Source organism: Calliphora vicina, chromosome 3 (assembly GCF_958450345.1).
Source record: "Calliphora vicina chromosome 3, idCalVici1.1, whole genome shotgun sequence".
NCBI classification, from domain to species: Eukaryota; Metazoa; Arthropoda; class Insecta; order Diptera; family Calliphoridae; genus Calliphora; species Calliphora vicina.
In genome coordinates this window covers 69540740-69561889 of record NC_088782.1, presented here as the reverse complement: position 1 = coordinate 69561889, position 21150 = coordinate 69540740, and the positions used below count along the sequence as shown (strand labels likewise).

The following is a 21150-nucleotide window of genomic DNA, read 5'->3' as shown; positions in this document are numbered from 1 at the left end:
AAAAAAAAATTAAATAAACCGTTTTTATTTAGCTCAATACAAAACCAGTTGTATTCAAAATTGGTTTAAGCGAAATGTGTATTTGAGTAAGTGTGCAAGTATGAATATTTCTGAATAATAAAGCGGCAAGTTATTATGTTTTTATTTTATCTGTTGACATAATTATTTTTTTGTTATAAATGTCATGTATTAAAATAAAAATTTAATATTTTTACTAGGAAGAAAAATACATGAACAAAATTGAATTGTATTATTTTAAAATGTTTCTTATTTAAATAAGAAAAAAGAAAGAAAAGTAAAACAGAATGCAAAAATAAAAAAAAAAACATGACCAAATTAAGAGGTCACTAACACTTTAAAAAAACACCTTAAAATTTATGTATGAATCAGAGATGGAAAATGAATGAATTACAAAAATGTATACATTTTAGAAGTAAATGAAAAATGGCAACTTAAAGATTAGTTAGACCAATTATAATTAAAAAGTATTCAGAAACACTTGGAACGATTTTTTACTGAATTTAGAATATTATTTCTCAAACAAAAACATTGAGAAAGTTTATCTAACAACACTAATTTTGGGGATGCAGCTGAACATTTTAAATACTATTATATTTACCATCCCAGTTATGTCTAGTTTTAAATAATAATAAAGTTGTAGAAGCTGTAAAAGTATCTTAAATTTCTTTAAAAGTTCATAAGATTTTCAAAATATAAAAGTTAAGTGTTTGATCTTGCTGTTTAAGCAATTTAGGGCAAAAGATAATAAAAGCACAGCTAAACAATCTACATATTTTTTATGTACAACAGTAATGCCTCGATATACGTAGCAACATTATTACATAAACTTCTGTACATTAGAGTGTTTCAAAATTATATGGGGGTAAACAGTTCAAAATACAGTTCTTCCAAATAAGTCTGCTATTTCTAAACGACTGACATAAAATTTGACATATGTATGTAGAAGAGGAGTATTCGAGTTTGACGACGGACCCTATAGACCCCTATGGAGTGGTATATCAAAGTTAGGCACCTCTGACATGCAACATCTTTAAACGCTAGCATATTGTGGTTCTTCGAACATCAAAGATTTTAATCAAGGTTGGCTATCGATTCGTAACTGCGAAAAGCTAACGCTAATGCTATTTTATTGCAGTTATTTCGGTAACGTTAGCTTAACGGCAACGGTAATTGCTGTTATTTCGGTAACGTTATTTTAATGTTAACGGTAATTTTATCCTGAATAAAATACACAAAAATGTAGGATTTTTCAAATGTTTAGCTTATATTTTGAAACATTTATACAAAATAAATTTATTCAAAGTGTTGGCCATTTTTAGCTATGACTTTTTCCCATATTTCTGGCAACATATACATTCCGATCCAAAAGAACTGCACATCTTTTGAGGCCATTAACGAATCAAGACAATTTCGAATACTTTGTTTTGAAATGAAATGAATCCCGGAGGATTTGAAGCGGTATGAACGAATCAAGCCAATTTCGAATACTTTGTTTTGAAATGAAATGAATCCCGGAGGATTTGAAGCGGTATGCTTCGATCGAACGGTCAAGCGGGTAATTTAAATCTTCCAAACCACTTCATTATAAATAATTTTTAACAGGTAATTGCAACATGTTTCCGATCGTTGTCGATATGGAATATTACGGTTTCATGTCTGGCCTCATATTTTAGTCATTTTCTGTCAAAGCTCGCTTCAAACAAATCAGATGGTCTGGTCAGATTTCAGCAGATCATAATATATATGACACTTTAGCTGCAACCAAATACAGAGGAATACCTTAGCGCCATGGATTTGGTGTCGATTCCACTGGTTGGCCATCAAGCTTCACATACGATCTTTTCGGTGCAAAATTATTTTCGTTTTATAGCATTCAAGCATAATATCGGACATGCAAAATCGTCTTTCAAGGTCTCTCGGCTTCAATTCATTTGGGACTTTGCTGCTCGCAAATGTTTTTAAATTGCTGCTTGAGTGTTTGACAAGCTCTTGTTGAGTTTGACAAAAATCTTCATGGAGTAATGCCTCCACATTTTGGTCTTTAAACTTTTTTGATTGGCCTGGGCGATCAAAGCTTTGGTGAGTACTTTTTACAACCTACACCCCCATAGTGGGGATGGTATATTGGGTTAGTGCTGATGTTTGTAACGTGCAAAAATATTGTCCCAACACCCACCTTAAAGTATACTTTCTGAGTCGATTAAGCGATGTCCATCTATCTGTCCGTCCGTCCATGTAAACCTTGTAATCAAACTACATGTCGCAATTTTAAAGACATTTCGATGAAATTTGGTACAAGCTTTCCCTATAGAATTGCCCTATCTGAAAATAGTTAATCTCTCATAAATCTCTTAGTTATATATACATATATCCAACTCAAATTCAGCAAAAAATATGTTTTATATAAGCCTTACTCGCACCAAAACATTTTGTGACGATCGGTCCATAAGTAGTCATAGCCCACTTCCGAAATTCATTTTAACAAGTAGTGATTTCTAAAAAATGTTGGTATTCAAATAAAATTCAACACAAATATGTTTCATATAGACATAAATCACATGACCTAATTTCATGTCGATCGGTCCATAATTAGCCATAGCTCCCATACTTTCGAAGCAAAATGTTCAATTAAAAACAAATTTAGGAAAATTAAAATTTAAAAAAAATTTAAATTATGAAAATATAAATTTTTGTTATCTTCAATTAAGATTATTGAAATCTATAGAAATTGTTTCCATTTTGTCTTTCAAATGACAATTTCATATTTGCATAATTAATTAATTGGGTGGGTGTTGGATTTTTAATTATTTGTAGAATAGTATTTGTCTTTGATTGATTAATTTACATAAATTGTATTTTTATCGTTTGCCTCCTCTAAGTTTTTTTTTTTTTTTTTAATTTGTATCTATTTTGTTGTCATCATTCTCTTACTTTATGGTATTTGTTTCTGGTATCTAAAGCCATGTATATTCTATCGTTAATTTTTTTTTACTTTTTTTTTGTTACACTATGAATGAATCACATGTTTTTATTTTTTTTTGTCTATTTTGATTTTGAATTTATTCGTTTTTTTCTCTCTCTTTCAAAATAAAAATTATCATATTTCATTGGAAGTAAATCTGATCTGAGCTGTCTATTGTTGAATTTATGTATGTTTATCAATTTAAAGTCTCACTTTTTACTGGCAGACAGTCATGTATGGCTAAAATTAATAAAGGCAGAATTAGAGGAATATATCGAAATGAGATAATCCCTTAAATCCCTTAAAAACAAAATTTTTCATTACCAATTAATTCCGATACTTCATGACTTACACAATAGCTTTGTGATACATTATTTTAAAACGTTGATGTCATTGGAGGTAATTATTTACTTACTTTGATTAAAATTAAAAATAAAAAAAATATCGCTAAAACTAGTCAGATGTAACTGCTGATCATAAGAACTCACGGAAGCCTTTATCATTAAATTGAGAATGTGTTCTAACAAATGCCAAGAAAAAAATCATTTATTTAACAGCTAATAAATAAGCCATTATTCGACTACTTCTAGGTAATGAAAATGGTATGTAGTTGTCATTGAAAGAGATTGCTGTGTAACACAGCAATATATTTGTCTACTGGTAATAAATTGTTTACTTTTTTGAATTTCGTTTTATTGTGACTCTCTTGTATTTAAATATTTCACATTTTTTATTTGTTGCTATGTCTGAATCACCATTACATTGTGTGTAATTATTTGTGTACAATTTTGTAATTATTACAATCTCATTTATCACTTTAATTGTTTCGTATGCAATTAGACTATTTTGAGCAAAAAAATTGTCTAAAGTTTTTTTCTATTGTTTTTATTGGAAATAAATTTCAAAATGAATCATAGCTTTTATTGATAAAAAAATGGAATAAATCCATGACGAAATCCATCCGCCTTATGAAGATTTTTTGTTGTGTCAAATCAAATAAATTGTTTTACTATAGAATTACAAAATTACCGGAAGCACAAATTATACAGATATGAATCAGCTGATTTCATAAATATGACAATAGAAAACAAACAAAAGAAAATGTTAAAGAGGAACAAATATATATCACACTCGTAGCTTATGGAAAATATTATTTTTTCTCTCGCTCTGTTCGCACCAAATCCAGCGCTATAAGTAAATTAGAGTCATTGTGACTTCTAAAATTCTACAGATATCTCAATATAAGATAAGCAACATTCAAGAACTATTTTGTTCTCAAGAACGAGTATTTCAAGGCAGCAATCCAGCACAGCGTATCCAGCACAGCGGGATAGATCTGAAAAAAGTGGAAATAAATAAATTTGTATCATCAAGACTACTAGTCCGATTGCAAACTGATGTACGAACGAATCCTACATGAGGACATAATCTTTGGCGAATTGATCACCAAATCCAGTGATGGTTGCTGTAGGATGATATCCAGCCAAATCGTTGGTGTGATGCGAAATATTCCTTAAAAATTTACTACGGAAATATTCTAATAATTCTAAAACTAAAAAATTTTCTAAAAACTGTATCACTAACTGTTTAACACTCTTAGATTTAGGTAGGTTTATACAGTCTTATTTAAAATTTTTGGGAGCCACTCAATTTCAAAGCGTTTGCGAGCAGCACAATTCATTCAAAATCAGGTAAATTGAATTGAAGCCGAGAGACCTTGAAAGACAATTTTGCATGTCCGAAATGATGCTTGAACTTTATAAAAGAAAATAATTTTTGCACCGAATCATTACTTGCGATTAAAAATGGATCCATTACAATAATCCGAAGCGTAAGAGAACGTATGAGAAGCAAGGCCAAATAGCCGAATTCTTTGTATTTGGTGTGACCTTATGAGCTGCTGAAATCTGGCCAGACCATCACATGGCACCTGTACCGAACGCAAGTGATCCGTTTGTAGCGATCATTGGCCGAAAAACGCCCAGAATTTGCTGCCAGACATTAAACCGTAATATTCCATCATGACAACGCTCAGCCACATTATCTGTTAAAAACTATTTAGAATGAAGTGGTTGGGAAGTTTTGCCTCACCCGCCTTATAGTCCAGACCGTGCCCCGTCCGACTACTATTTGTTTCAATCGATGCAGAACGCTCTCTCTGGGATATAATTCACTTTGGAAAAGAGTATCCGATATCGGCTAGATTCGTTATTGGCCTCAAAAGATGAGCAGTTGTTTTGACTCGGAATCCATTTGTTGCTAGAAAGCTGAGAAAAGGGCATAGCTAATAATGACTAATACTTTGAATAAATTTATATTGTTCAAAGGTTTATCCCGCATTTTTAAGTCATACACCCAATTAATAGCCTAGTTAAAGCTATAACCGCAGGACTAGTTTAACCCTCTAACCCGCAAACTTTGAAAAACTAAAAAAAGTCGAATAATTTGGTTTAGGGTAATTATGACCCAATAAACTCAGAACAGCCATCAGAAACTAATTTGCAAATTAAGTTTAGGAACCAGGTGCAAAAAGGTGAAGAGTGCCTCAGGGCATTATTGCCGGTTTAGGTGTAACAAACAATAATTATGATACGATTTTATTGAAAAAGTAATGAAAAATAAACTAATGAAAAAAATTTCGATTATATCGGGCGACTAAAAGTTAATAAAACTTTGATTTAAAAAACAAAAAAAATCACACACAAAATTTCACGTGCTAAAATTATGACATCACTCACAAAACAGCTGACAGAACAAAAAACTGAAAGTCAGAATGCATTTCGACCTACGAGGGAAATGTTAATAAATCTGTAACTAAAGTCACAGTTAAATTTAAAAAAAAAAATTATAATTACTTTTTGAGATAATTGGTGTTTTGTAATGCATGCCTTGAGGCACTCTTGCGGGTTAGAGGGTTAAGGTTCAAATAACACCGTACGACACGCAATATTAGACACGAACCGGATGATATACGTCTGAAATAATAAATTAAATGGAGAAAAACTGCGTTTTCAGTTATTCACTTCGTGATCCTGTTTCCTTTTAAAAGCACTTCAAATTTTCAGAGGAGTACATTTTTAAAAAAATGTTTTAAAATACTTCCGATCATCCTACTATATCAATTTTGGTGTCAATTGATCAAGAAGAGTTGTAAAATATTTCGTATTATTTTTATCCAAATATTGAATACCACATGCCAATATTTCATCATTCTCTCTTAACTACTTAAGTGTTAAAAAATATTTTAAATTTGAATTATTTGATTTTTTATATTTTATTTTAATATTTCATTCGAAAAAAATATAACAAAATCCATTGTGAAAAGCAACGAAGAAGACTTTTTAATAAACAAGTAGAATGGTATATTCGGGCAAGCCCGACCTTATGATACCTTACACCGGGTATATGATTATAAAGAGTTTTCTTTTGATATGAAACTTATTTGTGTTGAATCTTATTTGAATACACACATTTTCGGTAGTGGACCTTATATGGGAGCTATGACTAATTATGGACCAATCGTCACAAAATTTGGTGGGATGAATTGCTTTGAAACATATTTTTGTTGAATTTTGTTTGGATACTGACATATTTCAGAGATTTATGTATATTAATGACATTTTCGAAATTTCGTCGTGAGAGTTCGGCTTACATAAAACTTAATTGTGCTGCATTTGGTTTGAATATGTTTATAATTAACATATTTATGAGAGCTTAACTATTTTCAAATAGGCCAATTGTATGGGGGCTAGGATAAGTAATGGGCTGATTGTAACAAAATTCAATAGCCTTGTCCTTGGGGCAATATAAAGGTTTGTGCAAAATTTTGTCGAATTATCTTTAAACCTGCGACCTGTAGTTTGATTACAAGGTTTACATGGATGGACGGACAGACGGACGGACATTGCTTAGTCGACTCAGAAAGTGATCCTGAGCAGATTGGTATACTTTAAGGTTGCGACAATATTTTTGTATGTTGCAAACAACAGCCCTAACCCATTATACCTCCCCAACTATGGTGGTGTAGTTTATAAACGCACTTTCTAAATTTTTTTTTAGAATATTTAGGTCTTTAAAGGATATACATTTTAAAGGACATTTTGACATCTTTTGATCCTTACAGGATAAAATAAAGATAACAAAAAATAGTTTACAACTCTTCATGTTCTTTTGTCATACAATTTGTCATTGTTGGAATAGCAGGAGTATTTTTAAATATTTTTTGAAAAATGTACTTCTTTGAAACTTTGAAGTCCTTAAAAAAGGACACAGGATCACGAAATGATAAACTGAAAACACAGTTTTTCTCCATTAAATTTATAGTTTCAGACGTATATCATCCGGTTCGTGTCTAACGAATTTTTTCTCTATTTGTTGGACGGTGTAATATTCAAAATAGTCTATTTTAAACTTTAATCGTAAGTTTAATCTTCAATCGTAGATTTATTTAGTCTTGATTAAACTTTAGTTGTAGGTGTAGTTTAATCTTCAATCGTAGATTTATGTAGTCGTTGGTCTTCATATAATCTAGTTGAAACTTAAATTGAAGTTTAATCTTCAATAGTTGATTATATAGTCTAGTTTAAGCTTCAATCGTAGTTGTTTATACAGTCAAGCTTAAGCTTCCATCGTAGGTTTATATAGTCTTATTTAAGCTTTGATTATATGTGTTCATACAGTTTGGTTTATAGTTAACCACATTAAAGCTTCAATTGTAGGAGTAGTTTAAGATTACATTAATGTTAAAAATATTCTTCATTCGTAGATTTATTTAGTCTAAATTAAACATTAAGTAGTTTATATCTTTAATCGCAGGTCTAGTTTAATATTCAATAGAAAATTTATATATTTTAAACTTATATAGTTAAGTTTAAGCTTCAATCGTTATAGCTTAGCTTAATTCCAAAAATATGAAAAATATTAACCAATTTCTTTCTTTTAAAAACGAACTTTATTCTTTTAAAATTATGCATTAGAAAATATTTTTTATTTAATTTTAATCTACAATATTTTAATATTAATTTTCTTTTCTCTTTGATTTCAGAAATTCTACAAGCAATTTAATTCAACATAACAAACAACATTTAAAAATAATTTATTAATTCAGTAAAGCTAAATAAGTCTACCCATACCCCTAAATTAAAAATTAATATCAATAAATATCTCCCAAATACCAAAAAAAAAAGTAAAATCCAAAATAAATTCTAAAATTAAAATTATTAAAGTGCCATCTGTTACCACAAATTTTAGTTCTTTTGAAAAGTAGCAGCATTAAAAGAAAATCATTTAAAATTTCCATAATATATTAAAAATATACAAAATATAAGTGAAAACAAAAAAATATTGGTTTATTGATTAAAAAAAGTGCTAAAAAATCTAAATTGTTTTCAATTAAAAAAAAAAAAAAACAGGCAAATAAAGAGAAAATATTGTGTGTTTTTTTCATTCAACTATATTTAATTAAAGTTGAAATTTGTAATAGATTTTCCATTGGTTAAATAAATATCGTTGGGTGTGTGTGTGGAATTTTGTTAAATTTTGATCGTTAGTAAATTGTATATGAGCTCGCGTCGCAATTCCACGGGTCTTATATGGAATATAAAAAAATCATTGTACAAGCGTAGTACGAAGAAGATGAAAACAATTTCATGATATTACAAGTGGTCTGAATCAGTGATATTAAATTATTTAAGAATGCCTTCCACACCGTACGATTTGGTGCAAGACGATCAAGATTTGCGAGTGCCATTACATGCCGATCAGGCTTTTCTCAATGGAATAACATTTCAAGCTAAGGTGAGTAGTGATTATGTATAAAATTTTACTGTAATATGTAATAAGTTTAAAGGTCAAGTGTTAGACTTCTCAAACTCCATTCTTTTCTAGTTATATTAAGTTGAAACATCGGGCAGAATCTAGTATTTTGGAAATAAATCAGCCATGAACGCAAGAAAGGAGTATTTGAGTTTAAGTTTTGACAGCTGACACCTCAGACCCTTCAGCAACTGCTCTGTGGGATCTCAAATTTGGCCATCCCAGAAATGTTGCAGTAATTATAGATACTGTGATCAAAACCTGTTCAATTGCGATCTGAAAAGTTCAGGGATCTTTCTCAATTCCTATGTAATTGTATGCCAATCGAAATGTCAGATTTCTTTCCAAAAACATTTTTATTCTGCCCCACTGTGCATGGAATTACTGTTCGGTTCCCCAAGAATTTAGCACTCATTACTTATGCCAATTTAACCCCATCAACGTGTCAGTTATTTAAAACCATCACTAAAATTATAGGACATACGAGCACATGAACATTTTTCATTCTCATTTTTTGTTTTTATTTTCACATTTACATTTAAAAAATTATATAAAATATATTCATAAAAGCATAAAATACCATTAATTCTATATGATAAAATCAATAAATAATTTACGAGCATTTTGTTATTAAAATGTGTGTCACACATACAACATTTTTTTTTGTATGCTTCTGTGGCGGCTACAAAAACTTTATTTGAATACACAATTTGACTGACTGTCAGAGTGGACTGTCACATGGTTGGCATATAGTTTCCGTTTTTTTTTATTTTGAGATTTTTTTTTTTGTAATTTAAATACAAAAATTCTTGCGCAACAATTAATTTACATTAAATTATTTGTGTAAAAAGCAATAAAAGAATTTGACACCTTTTTTTTGGGTGAAATTTTTACAACAGGGATTCTCAAATGTTAAAAGGGGATTGAAAAGGCAGCAGAGTCATAAAAAATGTTTGGTGGTTATTTGGTGATGTATTTCAAATTATGCAGTAAATCATTTTGTTGTGCAATTAAGATTGTAAATAATAATTTTAGTGTTATCGAATAAATATGGAATAAATGTTTTAAAAGTCTCCGAGCAGTTGTACTTTCGTTTTTACTATTTTTTTAACGACTCAATATTTATACGTTTATTGCCTTTAATGGATTTAGTTGTTAAATTTTCAATTTATTGGTTACAATCGATTAAAATTATATTAAATAAAACAAGTAAGAGAGCTATATTCGGCTGTGACGAATCTTATATACCCTTCACCAAATTATACTTTAAAATAAATTTTTTTAGGTAAACAAAATTTAATTTTTTTTTAATTGTTTTTCAAAATTCTTTTTTTTCGAAATTGTTTTTTAATATTTTTTAAAAAAAGTTTTTTTCAAATTTTTTTAAAAAAATTTTTTAAAATTTTTTTTTTTTGAAAAAAAATGTATGACAAAAAAAATTGTTGATGAAAAAAAAATTCGGGTCAAAAAATATTTTTCCCGATTTTGACCCATTGTAGGTCCAACAAAATTTAATTTTTTTTTAATTGTTTTTCAACAATTTTTTTTTTTGAAATTGTTTTTTTATTTTTTTAAAAAATAGTTTTCTCCAAATTTTTTTTAATTTTTTTTTTTAGTTTTTTTTTTTTTTTTTTTTTAAAAAAAAAATTTTTGATGAAAAAAAAAATTCAGGTTAAAAAATATTTTTCCCGATTTTGACCTATTGTAGGTCCAACTTACTATAGCCTTATCTACATCGTTGCAATGGACTTTGAAATATCTATCATTAGATATCCATATTGTCTATATTAATGACTTAGTAATCCATATATAGATCAAAAATAGGTCAAAAATCGAGGTTGTCCCGGTTTTTTGCTCATATCTCCGTTATTTATGGACGGATTTTGCTGATTTTAAATTGCAAACTTCTCGAAAGCATGTCTGACAGAATTATTGAAGATTTGGATCCCGAAGATATCTGGGGTCTTCAGAAAATTGATTTCAACTAACAGACGGACAGACTTACATGGCTTAATCGACTCCGCTATCTATAAGGATCCAGAATATATATACTTTATAGGGTCGGAAATGAAAAATGTAGAAATTACAAACGGAATGACAAACTTATATATACTTCTCACGAAGGTGAAGGGTATAATTAAAAGAAGGCATGAGTAGTATAAATGATGTCAGTCTCTTGGTTGAAGTCAACTTCATGCAGGCCCCATAAATCTGAAGGACCAAAAGGCATCAATCATTAAAATTTAAAACGGCAAAATTGAATGCTATTTAAACCACAAATCATATTAACCTACAGAGGTGCTCGACAACTTGCAAGATTGCTGACGTCGGGACCGCAAAGTCCACAAAAGAAACTATTCCTTCCAAAAAACCCAACAAAAAACGAAAAACACGAGACAAAAAATGCTCATTTAAACTTCGCAAAATACCACGAATGATGGACCGTGGAAGTCGGCTACGCTCTCTCCAACATATTGGTCGGCATCTCTAGAATAAATATCAATATTGACATCCAGTACGTCAAACGATGCGGGCTTGTACCTATAGACATGAGCCTTAACATTAGGCTGGGTCGATTTGTATGGACGATCAAAAAGTAAAAAAATCGTATAGCAGAAACGCAATCTACGAAAAATTCTAAGAAAGTTTCCTCAAGAATTCATAGGTCTAAAATCAAATCCTGTCTTGCTCATTTCGTCTTTTGAAGAAGTAAAGACTTAAAATCCGTACGTAGTAATGCGAGCATAACTTTTAAACGAAACAACGTATGTTAACATTTTATACATGAGATTAAAGGTAATTTAGTTAGCTTTAAACAAATATAACTGTAGGTTTATGTGTCTTTTTTGCGAATAAATTGTCTGGATTTTCTTCTTATGCCTCCCATTAATAGCTGCACAACTTTTCTTCCCACTTCTTCCGTTATTCCAGCACATTTATTCCACTTTGTTCTCATCAAAATCTGGTTATTTACTGTACCTGCACTCTTTTACACTTTACGTTTAACAATTGCCCAATATATCTCGATTTGACGAAGATTTGGGCAATATTATTCTCATTACACCACTTCATAGTTGTATTTGAGTAATGACAACTTGTCGTTGAGTAATGACAACTTGGCTAAAACTTTGTATCAGATGTGTGACGTCTTATAAATGACAGCAATCGCTTTTCCAAACTCTCTTTTTATATATAATTCTGAAAATTCTTTAAAAACATGTCTGAAAAGCTTGGCTCTTCAAACCGCTGCTGTGGATTGCCTGCCAAATTAATATTTTTTTTTAAATTTTACGTATTCATATTTAAAGGCCACACAACCTCGAGCTACCGAGACGTAAAAATTTTGCCTATCTTTTAACCCGACAAAGTCGGATTTTCTAGATATTTGTGCAGAATTTTATCTCTAGCTTTATTTTCCATTGTGTCTACACTTTTTAAATCTAAACATAATGACTTGCAATTCATTGTAGCATAATGGTAGATTTGTTGTTAAAAATATATGGAAATATTTTTCTATTTTGATAACAGGGGGCGTTGTTATGATTACTATAGTGCGTACGGATTTTATGTGGCCACTTCTTTATCCAATAAAAAAATAAATACTGAAATATCATTGGATAAATGACGAAATGCGCAAAATAGGATTTGATTTTAGACCTATGGTTTCTTGGGGAAAATTTCTTAGAATTTTCTGTAGAATGCGTTTTTGCTGTACGATCTAGGCGGCCCCAAACGTGAAATAAACTGTTCACCTATCTCGCCTCGCTGGGCTTGGCTGGCATGCTGTGTGGCTCTTCCATTTTGGATAAAAAATTATTGTAATCATCGCATGGTAGCGCTTGATTACAAGGGAAATTTCGCAGCTTTTCAACCGCGGAAGTCTGAAGCTTGGAATCTTGGTTATTGTCGTGAAAAGTACAAGTTCTGTGTTGCATGGATTTGCTTCAAATTCTTTGAAAAAGTACGGTCCAATGATGCCACCTGCCCATAATCCACACCAAACAGTGCATTTTTCGGCATGCATTGCAATGATTTTGGCTGCTTTCACACCAAATACGGCAATTTTGCTTGTTCGAATGAAACACTGATTTTTGAAACTCTTTGTCCAACGTTTCTCCCCTATTTTTTATCTTTTCGAAAAAATAAGATTTGTCGTATTAGTTTGTGAGATGATTTCATAGTTGCAGTCAAATCACTTTCTGCCCAGCCATTTCTTCAGGTTTCGAAACAAGAAATTGTTACTCGGCGCCAAATCCGGAGAATATGGTGGAGGAGGGACCATTTCGTAGCATAATTCATAGATTTTTGCCATGGAATCTGCACATTTTGTGCACCCAATTGTGAGCAAATGTGGCAGTCATCTTGCTGAAAGCTTTCTTAAGCCGTGTGTCCACTACCAAGTTTTCTTGCTGAAGTTGCTTCCACAAGTGACTTCCCGAATTTTTTGTCGTGTCGACAAGTCGACTTATAAAAGTCACGGCTTGAAGAAGTTACTTGCAGCTTGCTGGAAGTAAGTTCAACGTCTTGCTGTGTACTGCAAGTGTTTTGATGACTTGCAGAAGTCGGGTATTTCTCTTCTATTTTCAGTTTTGTTTTGATTTTTTTTTAGTTATTTTCGAAATTTATGAAAATGGACAAAAATAAATTCGTTTGGAGTAATGAAAAACACATTTGGTAATTGAAAAACAAGAAAGTTATTCTCAAAAGACTATAAGAATAAAATTAAAAAATATTGTTCTTGTTTTTTTCTTACCTGTTGCCAAAAATTGAAGAGTAACTAAAAGCCGGTCTGTGGGAGGTATAGCCAATCTCATTTTGGTATCCTGCTTTTAAATACTTGTTTAAATTAAAGATAAAATGTATTCAAAATCATCAGACATTCTCAAGAAATTTTTCAGCGGCATGGAATTTTTGGTTCGCAATTCTTCAAGTATGTAATGTATTTTGGACACACAAAAACATATTTTTGTTTCTTTTATTGAATTTGTTGTTTCTTTTTAATTAACTATGCTGCGATGGCAGTTGCCAATCTTAGACATTTTTATACTGTCGTAAAAAACCAAACTCTACTGCAAGCTGTACTCACATTGTGTGGAGATACATCTGCAATTTATTGAAGCAAGTTCGTCGTAATAACTTCTACAAACTACTTTTGGAAGCAGACTTCCGCAAGTTTCGGTTTGAGTGGAAACACTTCAAGAAATACTTGCAGAAGTTCTTCCGCAAGTGACTTGCTAGTGGGCACATGGCTTTATACCCAAGTAATCATTTTAACTTGAAACCACAAATCCATTCGAGATGCCTATGGCTTCCAATAGGAGCCTAGAATGTAAGTAAACCACTTTTTTACCATTTAAATTGATGGTGCAGAGTTCCCATAGTATTTATCAAGCTTAGCCTAGGTTTGAGTGATTTTTCGGCAAAAAATAATGCTTAATGACCACATGAAAATATTTGTTTTCCATTTTCTCTTCAAGTCTCGCGATAGTCTGCTATCAATGCCTGTCAAGCACTTACTAAATGATGCAGCTTGCTCAAATTTTGACAGGAGTCAACTGACAAATTCCTATTGACAGAAGCAGTGTTGTATTTTAAGTTATGAGGCGGGAAATTAAAAAAATGGTGAACTTATTGACCCGCCCTTTAACATAAGAAATGGAACATCTACAGGGACTTGGAAATATCATTAATAAAGGATGAATTCAAGAAATATCATTAAAATTACATGCCAAACCCACGAATCAGCTAGAAGATAAGTCTTTTGCAATCCCAATTTTGAAATATTTTGCTTATATATTTTGGAATATTTTGGAATTGAAGGGATCTTGTTTTCTAAATTTTATTCACGTTTCCCATTACAATCAGCTTCTTTCTGTTTCTTTCATATTGAACATAATAAACATATTCCATTTGTTTTTTCCTTATTCCATGATATTTTCCTAGTTACTTAAGTTACTAAATTTAACAATTTGTTTGCAAATAAAATAAATAATTTTAACATATTGAATGTTGTGGCTGCCTAATGATGATGATGATGACGCCGTGCATGTCGCTAACGAATGAATATTTTAAATGCACTCACAATCAACATACATACTTACATTTCGTTGACAGTTGGCAGCTACTCATTCGACTGCTTACGGGAGAGACTGTGAAAAATACTAAAAGAAAATACAAATTTTTTTTTTACAAGTTTTCAAAACTATGACTGCTGCTGCCGTCAACGTAGTGGTTGTAAGGTTTTTGTATGTCAGAAACATACATTTAAATGGCCAAGTTCATGGATTTTCATTTGCATGTGATTTTCGATGTGACCCGCAAAACTTGTTGACTTTTAAAAAGCAGCCATAATTCAATGGAATATATGTATATTCGTACAGACATAGATTTGAACAAAACAAAACGTACTGGTACGTAGAATGTCTGTCTGACTGCCTTCAAAAACAACACACAATTTAGAATACAATAATTAGGGCTAATCACAGTTAAAATAATCTACATAATAATGGGTAGAAATTATTGTTTTTGTTTTAGAAATCTAATTTGTTAAGTAAACTTGTAATTTATTATTATATTATAACTGTAAAATTATGTCATATTATTGAGCACCATCTGTGATTATCCCTAATATTAGAATTATGTGTTTGAGTCGTTGAAAAACAATGATTATAATCTCACACATGTACATTTTAACACAAACTTACATACAGTCAGCCATATGAAATATACAGACATCACATAGTGGGCCTAATGATATAAAATATTTACTTACATTTTTCTTCACCATCCTGGAGGAGAAGAAATTTTTCCAGAACATTGTTCAAACTCAAAGCGATTTACTGACATTCAAAATTAACCATCGGTACAGTTTTGTAAATATTAAACGATTTTAACTCCTCTGAATTCAACTAGTCACGAAGGATATAGCTCTAAGTAGGGTATTCGAATTATTCGATTTTTCTCTTGTTCGAATAAAACGAATAATTCGAATAAGAGATTTTAACTTGTTCGAATAATTCGATCACATGTTTAAAATTAATTGAATTATTCGAATAATTATTTTTTTTTTAAAAAAAGTAAAGAATGAAGTTTTGATGTAGGTTTTTAAATATTTTATTGTTAAACGAAAACAAAAAATAACGTTAAAGTTAAAAATTCAAGTACTGATAATGTTAAAAAACATTCAAAAACAATGCCCATTATTAAATTTTCATCAGAAATATTTTGATCAGATTCCCTCCCGAAAAATCTAGAAAACAATTGACTAGCAAACATTTTAGTTTCCGTTTTGTAGCTATGCTTTAAAAAATTTTAGCTAGTTGGACATGATCCTGAATTCAAATACAATATAAAAGTATTAAGAACTTTTTTATGTCGTCCATTAATTCGGGTTTTAAATTGAGTAACTAATTCTTTAGTAAACTAATCATTCACTATTTCTAAATTATTTATAAAAAATTGTATTATACATCAAGCTCTATCAACGTTGCCGAATCTTTGCTTAATAAAGTGGTGTTGGGGAATTACATAATAAAGGGAATCTGTCCTAAGTTTGATATCATTGTCAGTGAACGTGGCTAATTTGAAGTCAGGCAGTGCATGATTGACGCATTTACAAATACGCAAAAAGTTTATTACCATGTTAGACAAAGATGTTCAAAATCATGTATAAGACGAACTAACGTTTTGTTGCAAGAAAATCATGGATTCTTGCAACAAAACGTTAGTTTGCAACATTTGTGTTTATGATTCAATTTATGAAATATTTTGCAACACTTACGTACGAGGTTAATAACATCACTTATAAACATATATTTTAAGATCATGGTATTCATCTATTTCAATTTAATCATTATAAATGTCATTCTCAATATCACTTTCGACGGCCGTTTCAAAATCACATTCTCCATCACATTCAACTCCACTTTAATCTAAGTTAAAATTTTGATTATTAATTGCGAATCTTTTAATATTTCGCCAGCTAAATAACAAATATTTTATTCCGTACCTTTTATTTTCATTGGTTCAAGTCCTAAGTTAAAAATTTTGAAAGACTTGTTTTAAGAATTGTAACTTCTTGCAGTAATATTTATATATTTATAGAAGGAGCTATCGGAACACTCATCTACAGTGATCAAAAGTCCCTTTGTCTTTAGTTATTTGTCGAATTTCAGAAACAATACAATTTTTGAGAGTCATTATTACTTATTTAAATTTGGAATTATGAAAAATTTTATGCAATTTAATAAATTTAAATATATGTGAACATTTATTCGTTTTATTCGATTATTCTACATAAAATTGTTCGAATTATTCGTTATTCGAAAATGGACATTTTTAAGTTGTTCGGATAATTATTCGTAAGAAATTATTCGATTAATCGAACGATCATTATTCGAATGAATACCCTAGCTCTAAGTGATCGTTTTTGGAAATAGAACATTCTAGTTTTTCAGTTAGATTACACAGGGCAACAAAATCGAAATAATTTTAGAGGCATTTTAAATCACTACACAATTTTGATGTATTGTGGTTACTACTGGAACAAATTTTAAATTCTATGGAGAAGTTTTTTTTTAACCTTTATGTCAACGGCAACATTCCTGGGTTTGTTTTGCATTTTTAAAACGTTGTAGCTCTAAATTGGATAATCGGTTCGACTTGAAATTTCTTGATATCCTAGCTAAAACTGTTTTCCGCAATTGTCCAAGTTTTGTTAGGATAGTATCACCCGTTTGGAAGATAAAGCCCATTTACAAAGTTGCACCCTTACGTCAGCAGCATACATACCTGGGTATCCATTAGGGTATTCATTCGACTAATGAGCGTTCGATTAATCGAATAATTTCTTACGAATAATTATTCGAAAAATTTAAAAATGGCCATTTTCGAATAACGAATAATTCGAACAATTCTATGTAGAATAATCGAATAAAACGAATAAATGTTCACATATATTTAAATTTATTAAATTGCTTACAATTTTTCATAATTTCAAATTTAAATAAGTAATAATGATTCACAAAAATTGTATTGTATTGTGGAGTTGAAATTCGACAAATAACTAAAGACAAAGGGACTTTCAATCAGGGTTTACAATTGCTACTATATTAGCCGTCAATTGCAGTAAATATACATTTTTATCAATCTGCATACTAAAAATATAGTTACTATTATAATTTTGTATAACTCTGCTAATATAAATTGCTGTTACTATTCATATATTACTATACAAATTGCAAAGTTAGTTTGCAATTTCTAGTAGCAGATACAACCAGTTGTCAACTCGTTATTGTAGCACAACAACCAAAATATATGTTCGTGCTATAGCAGCATACACACTTTTTTGCCGAACTAATATTGCGCGTCAGCATTCGTTTTTGTTTTGTTGTGCTATCAATTTTCTCTGGCAGCAATTTACATTTCTTTGGTTGCTTTGCTATGGTTGCATTGATATTTCTTGTTTTTTGGCTATTTGGATGCTGCTAGTTATTTTATTGTCAAGTATGTAATACGAAATAACGATTATTCATTAGTGTAAATATTTTTGAATCTAACTGAGATATTGACTTGCATTTTTTTTGTAAGACCAAAAATTAAAATTTCTAAACAAGAAAGAAAAATGTTCGGAATAAATGTGGATCAAATTGTTCCTAATATGTATTTGCAATCCTATTAAAATTTTGATAAAAATTTTAGTTTTAGAAACTCAATAAATATGTAATCTGTAATAAAATCTTTATTTATTAGCAAAACTCAATGAAATTTTCAACGTTTTTTAAATTTGTCATTCCAAATTACAAAGTGTAAAAAAACTTTTCAAAAGGTTAAAAGGAATCCCACAATTCCTAAAAATTTAAGCGAAAATCCCGAAAATGGTATTTTTTACAATTTTAACCATATGGTCTACATTTCCTTCGGGGCTGGGAAAATACTTTGGGGATAAATAGGGAACAAATCAAGGTTTCTAAAGCTGCTTTCCGTTTTTTGATCCCAACTTTGGGATTTTAGAACATGTGGCCCAAAGTTGAAATTTTTATCAAAAAATAGGTCAAATTCCGAAGGACGAAAGGGCAACATGTTCAAAAAATAGGACATGTTTTTTATATCAAAATGTTCTCTGTAAAGCTACCTTACAGAAAAACATAAAATTGTTATATGTTCTTAAAGAAAGTTTTTTTTTAATAAAAAAGATTTAAGTCACCTTTTCATCCAAAAAACAGCAAAAATCTACTATTTTTTGAATTCTTAAATTGAAAATCGTTTATTTTTGGATCTATAATCGATATTACTCTGAAATATTTTGTATATTACTGATAATTTAGTTGTCTAACTAACAAAAAAAATCGAGCCCGTTCGGTACAAAAGTACGACCTATATTTTTAAAAAAGCGGACCAAGGTATGGCAAAATTTTAAAATTTCAATTTTGAAATGCCTATAACTCGAAAAGTATAAGAGATAAATAGCACACACAAGCATATTTTTTCAAGACATAGGCGAGCGCTTTCTAAACATATAAAACTCTTTGAAATCGAATGGGAAACAAAAAAATGGCACGTGTTTAAAAATTTTGCATGACGAAGGTACCCTATTCTGAGCCCCCATAGCGCCGCCCCTGAGGCATTTGTAGGTCCCATTTCAATAATTTAAACTCTAATACTCCTTGGCTATGCCCGCGTCAAATTTTATCCTGATCAGATCAGCCGTTTAGAAATGCCAGATATATTTCAAAAAAATTTTGATTCTGCCCAACTGTACATTGGGTGTGTTTACTGATATGTTGTTATGCACTTATCAAGAACAGCAACAGATAGCATCAATTGCAGAAATGTCAATTGTGCTATAGCACAACTACAGAAGTGTGTATTGTGCTATAGCACAACTACAGAAGTGTGTATTTTTGCTAGAAAAGTTTGCCAGCACAACAAAATACAACGAATGGAGTGCAATATTAGCACGACAGAAAAACTGTGTGTGGTACTAAAGCACGAACATATATTTTGGTGGATATGCAATGGATTGTGTTTGCTACTAAAAATTGCAGACTAGCATTGCAATTTTAATAGTAATACGAACGAACAGTATGAATATTTATATTAGCTGATTGTGATGAAATGAGATAATTTCATATTTATTGCATAGTCAAATGTAAGAAATATGTTGCTAGAGCTGAATATCGAAACCCTGCTTTCAATCACTGTAGATTAGTGTTCCGATAGCTCCTTCTATAAATATATAAATATTAGTGCAAGAAGTTACAATTCTAAAAACAAATCTTTCAAAATTTTTAACTTAGGACTTGAACCAATGAAAATATAAGGTACGGAATAAAATAATTGTTATTTAGCTGGCGAAATATTAGAAGAATCGCAATTAGTAATCAAGGAGAATTGAATTTTGAAACGGTCGTCGAACGTGATATTGAGGATGACATTGAAATAGATGATGGCCATGATCTTAAATGTTTTGTAGATTGTTCGGGAGTTAATCTGATCAGAATATTTCTGTTGAAAATTTAATGATGGACCTTGTTTTCGAATGTTTTTTAACATTATCAATACTTGAATACTTGAACTCTTTAACAATAAAATATTAAAAAACCGAAATCCAAACATCATTCTTTACTTTTTTTTAAAAAATTTAAATTATTCGAATAATTCGACTAATTTTAAACGTGTGATCGAATTATTCGAACAAGTTAAAATCTCTTATTCTAATTATTCGTTTTATTCGAACAAGAGAAAAATCGAATAATTCGAATACCCTAGTATCCATAGTAAAACCCATGCAAAATTTGCATTGCAAATATAATGATAAAATTGAAAAGTATTGTATTTTTTCAACGTTTTTATCCACCCTACTCCACATTTTTGATAAAAGCGGGTCCAAATATATCCCGATTTTCTCGATTTTTCTTTTACTGGACTAATAACAAATGTATATGTCAAACAAAAAGTTATTTAAAAATCGTGACTGACTCCAAAGTTATATGTATTTGAATTTAAAAAAAATTTAAAATGCAATTTTTCTATAGCTTTTGGGAAAAACGTACTTTTTTATTTTTAAGTTATCTAAAAAATTTCAAAGATGATGTATTAGGAATTTATACTTTTTGAAAAGCTAACTTTACACTAAATATTTTAAATTAAAATAAATTTAAAAATTCTTGACACGGAGGGGACCAGGTCCATTCAAATAACGCCTATTTTTCATGTAAAATTCAACTTTAGGGCAAAAATTCTCAAATCGCGTAGTCGATATCAAAATAAAGTAACCTATTTTAGAAGACCAAATCTGTTCTTAATTATTTTGTAAAGGGTTCCGATAACCCCGTTCCTGGTGTGGATATATT

General features: G+C 30.2%; 1 protein-coding gene across 2 annotated transcripts in view; it reads left to right on the top strand.

Moving 5' to 3' along the window:
• The first annotated feature begins 8399 nt into the window (after positions 1-8399).
• Positions 8400-21150, top strand: part of LOC135953381 (capon-like protein) — a 501555-nt gene continuing 488804 nt past the window's right edge. Inside the window, exon 1 of one of the 2 annotated variants that reach the window (XM_065503264.1) lies at positions 8400-8779. In XM_065503264.1, the coding sequence (XP_065359336.1) occupies positions 8678-8779 (102 nt within the window). In that variant the 5' untranslated portion in view covers positions 8400-8677. The remainder of the gene's footprint in view (positions 8780-21150) is intronic. The other variant, XM_065503265.1, reaches the window with a different exon arrangement.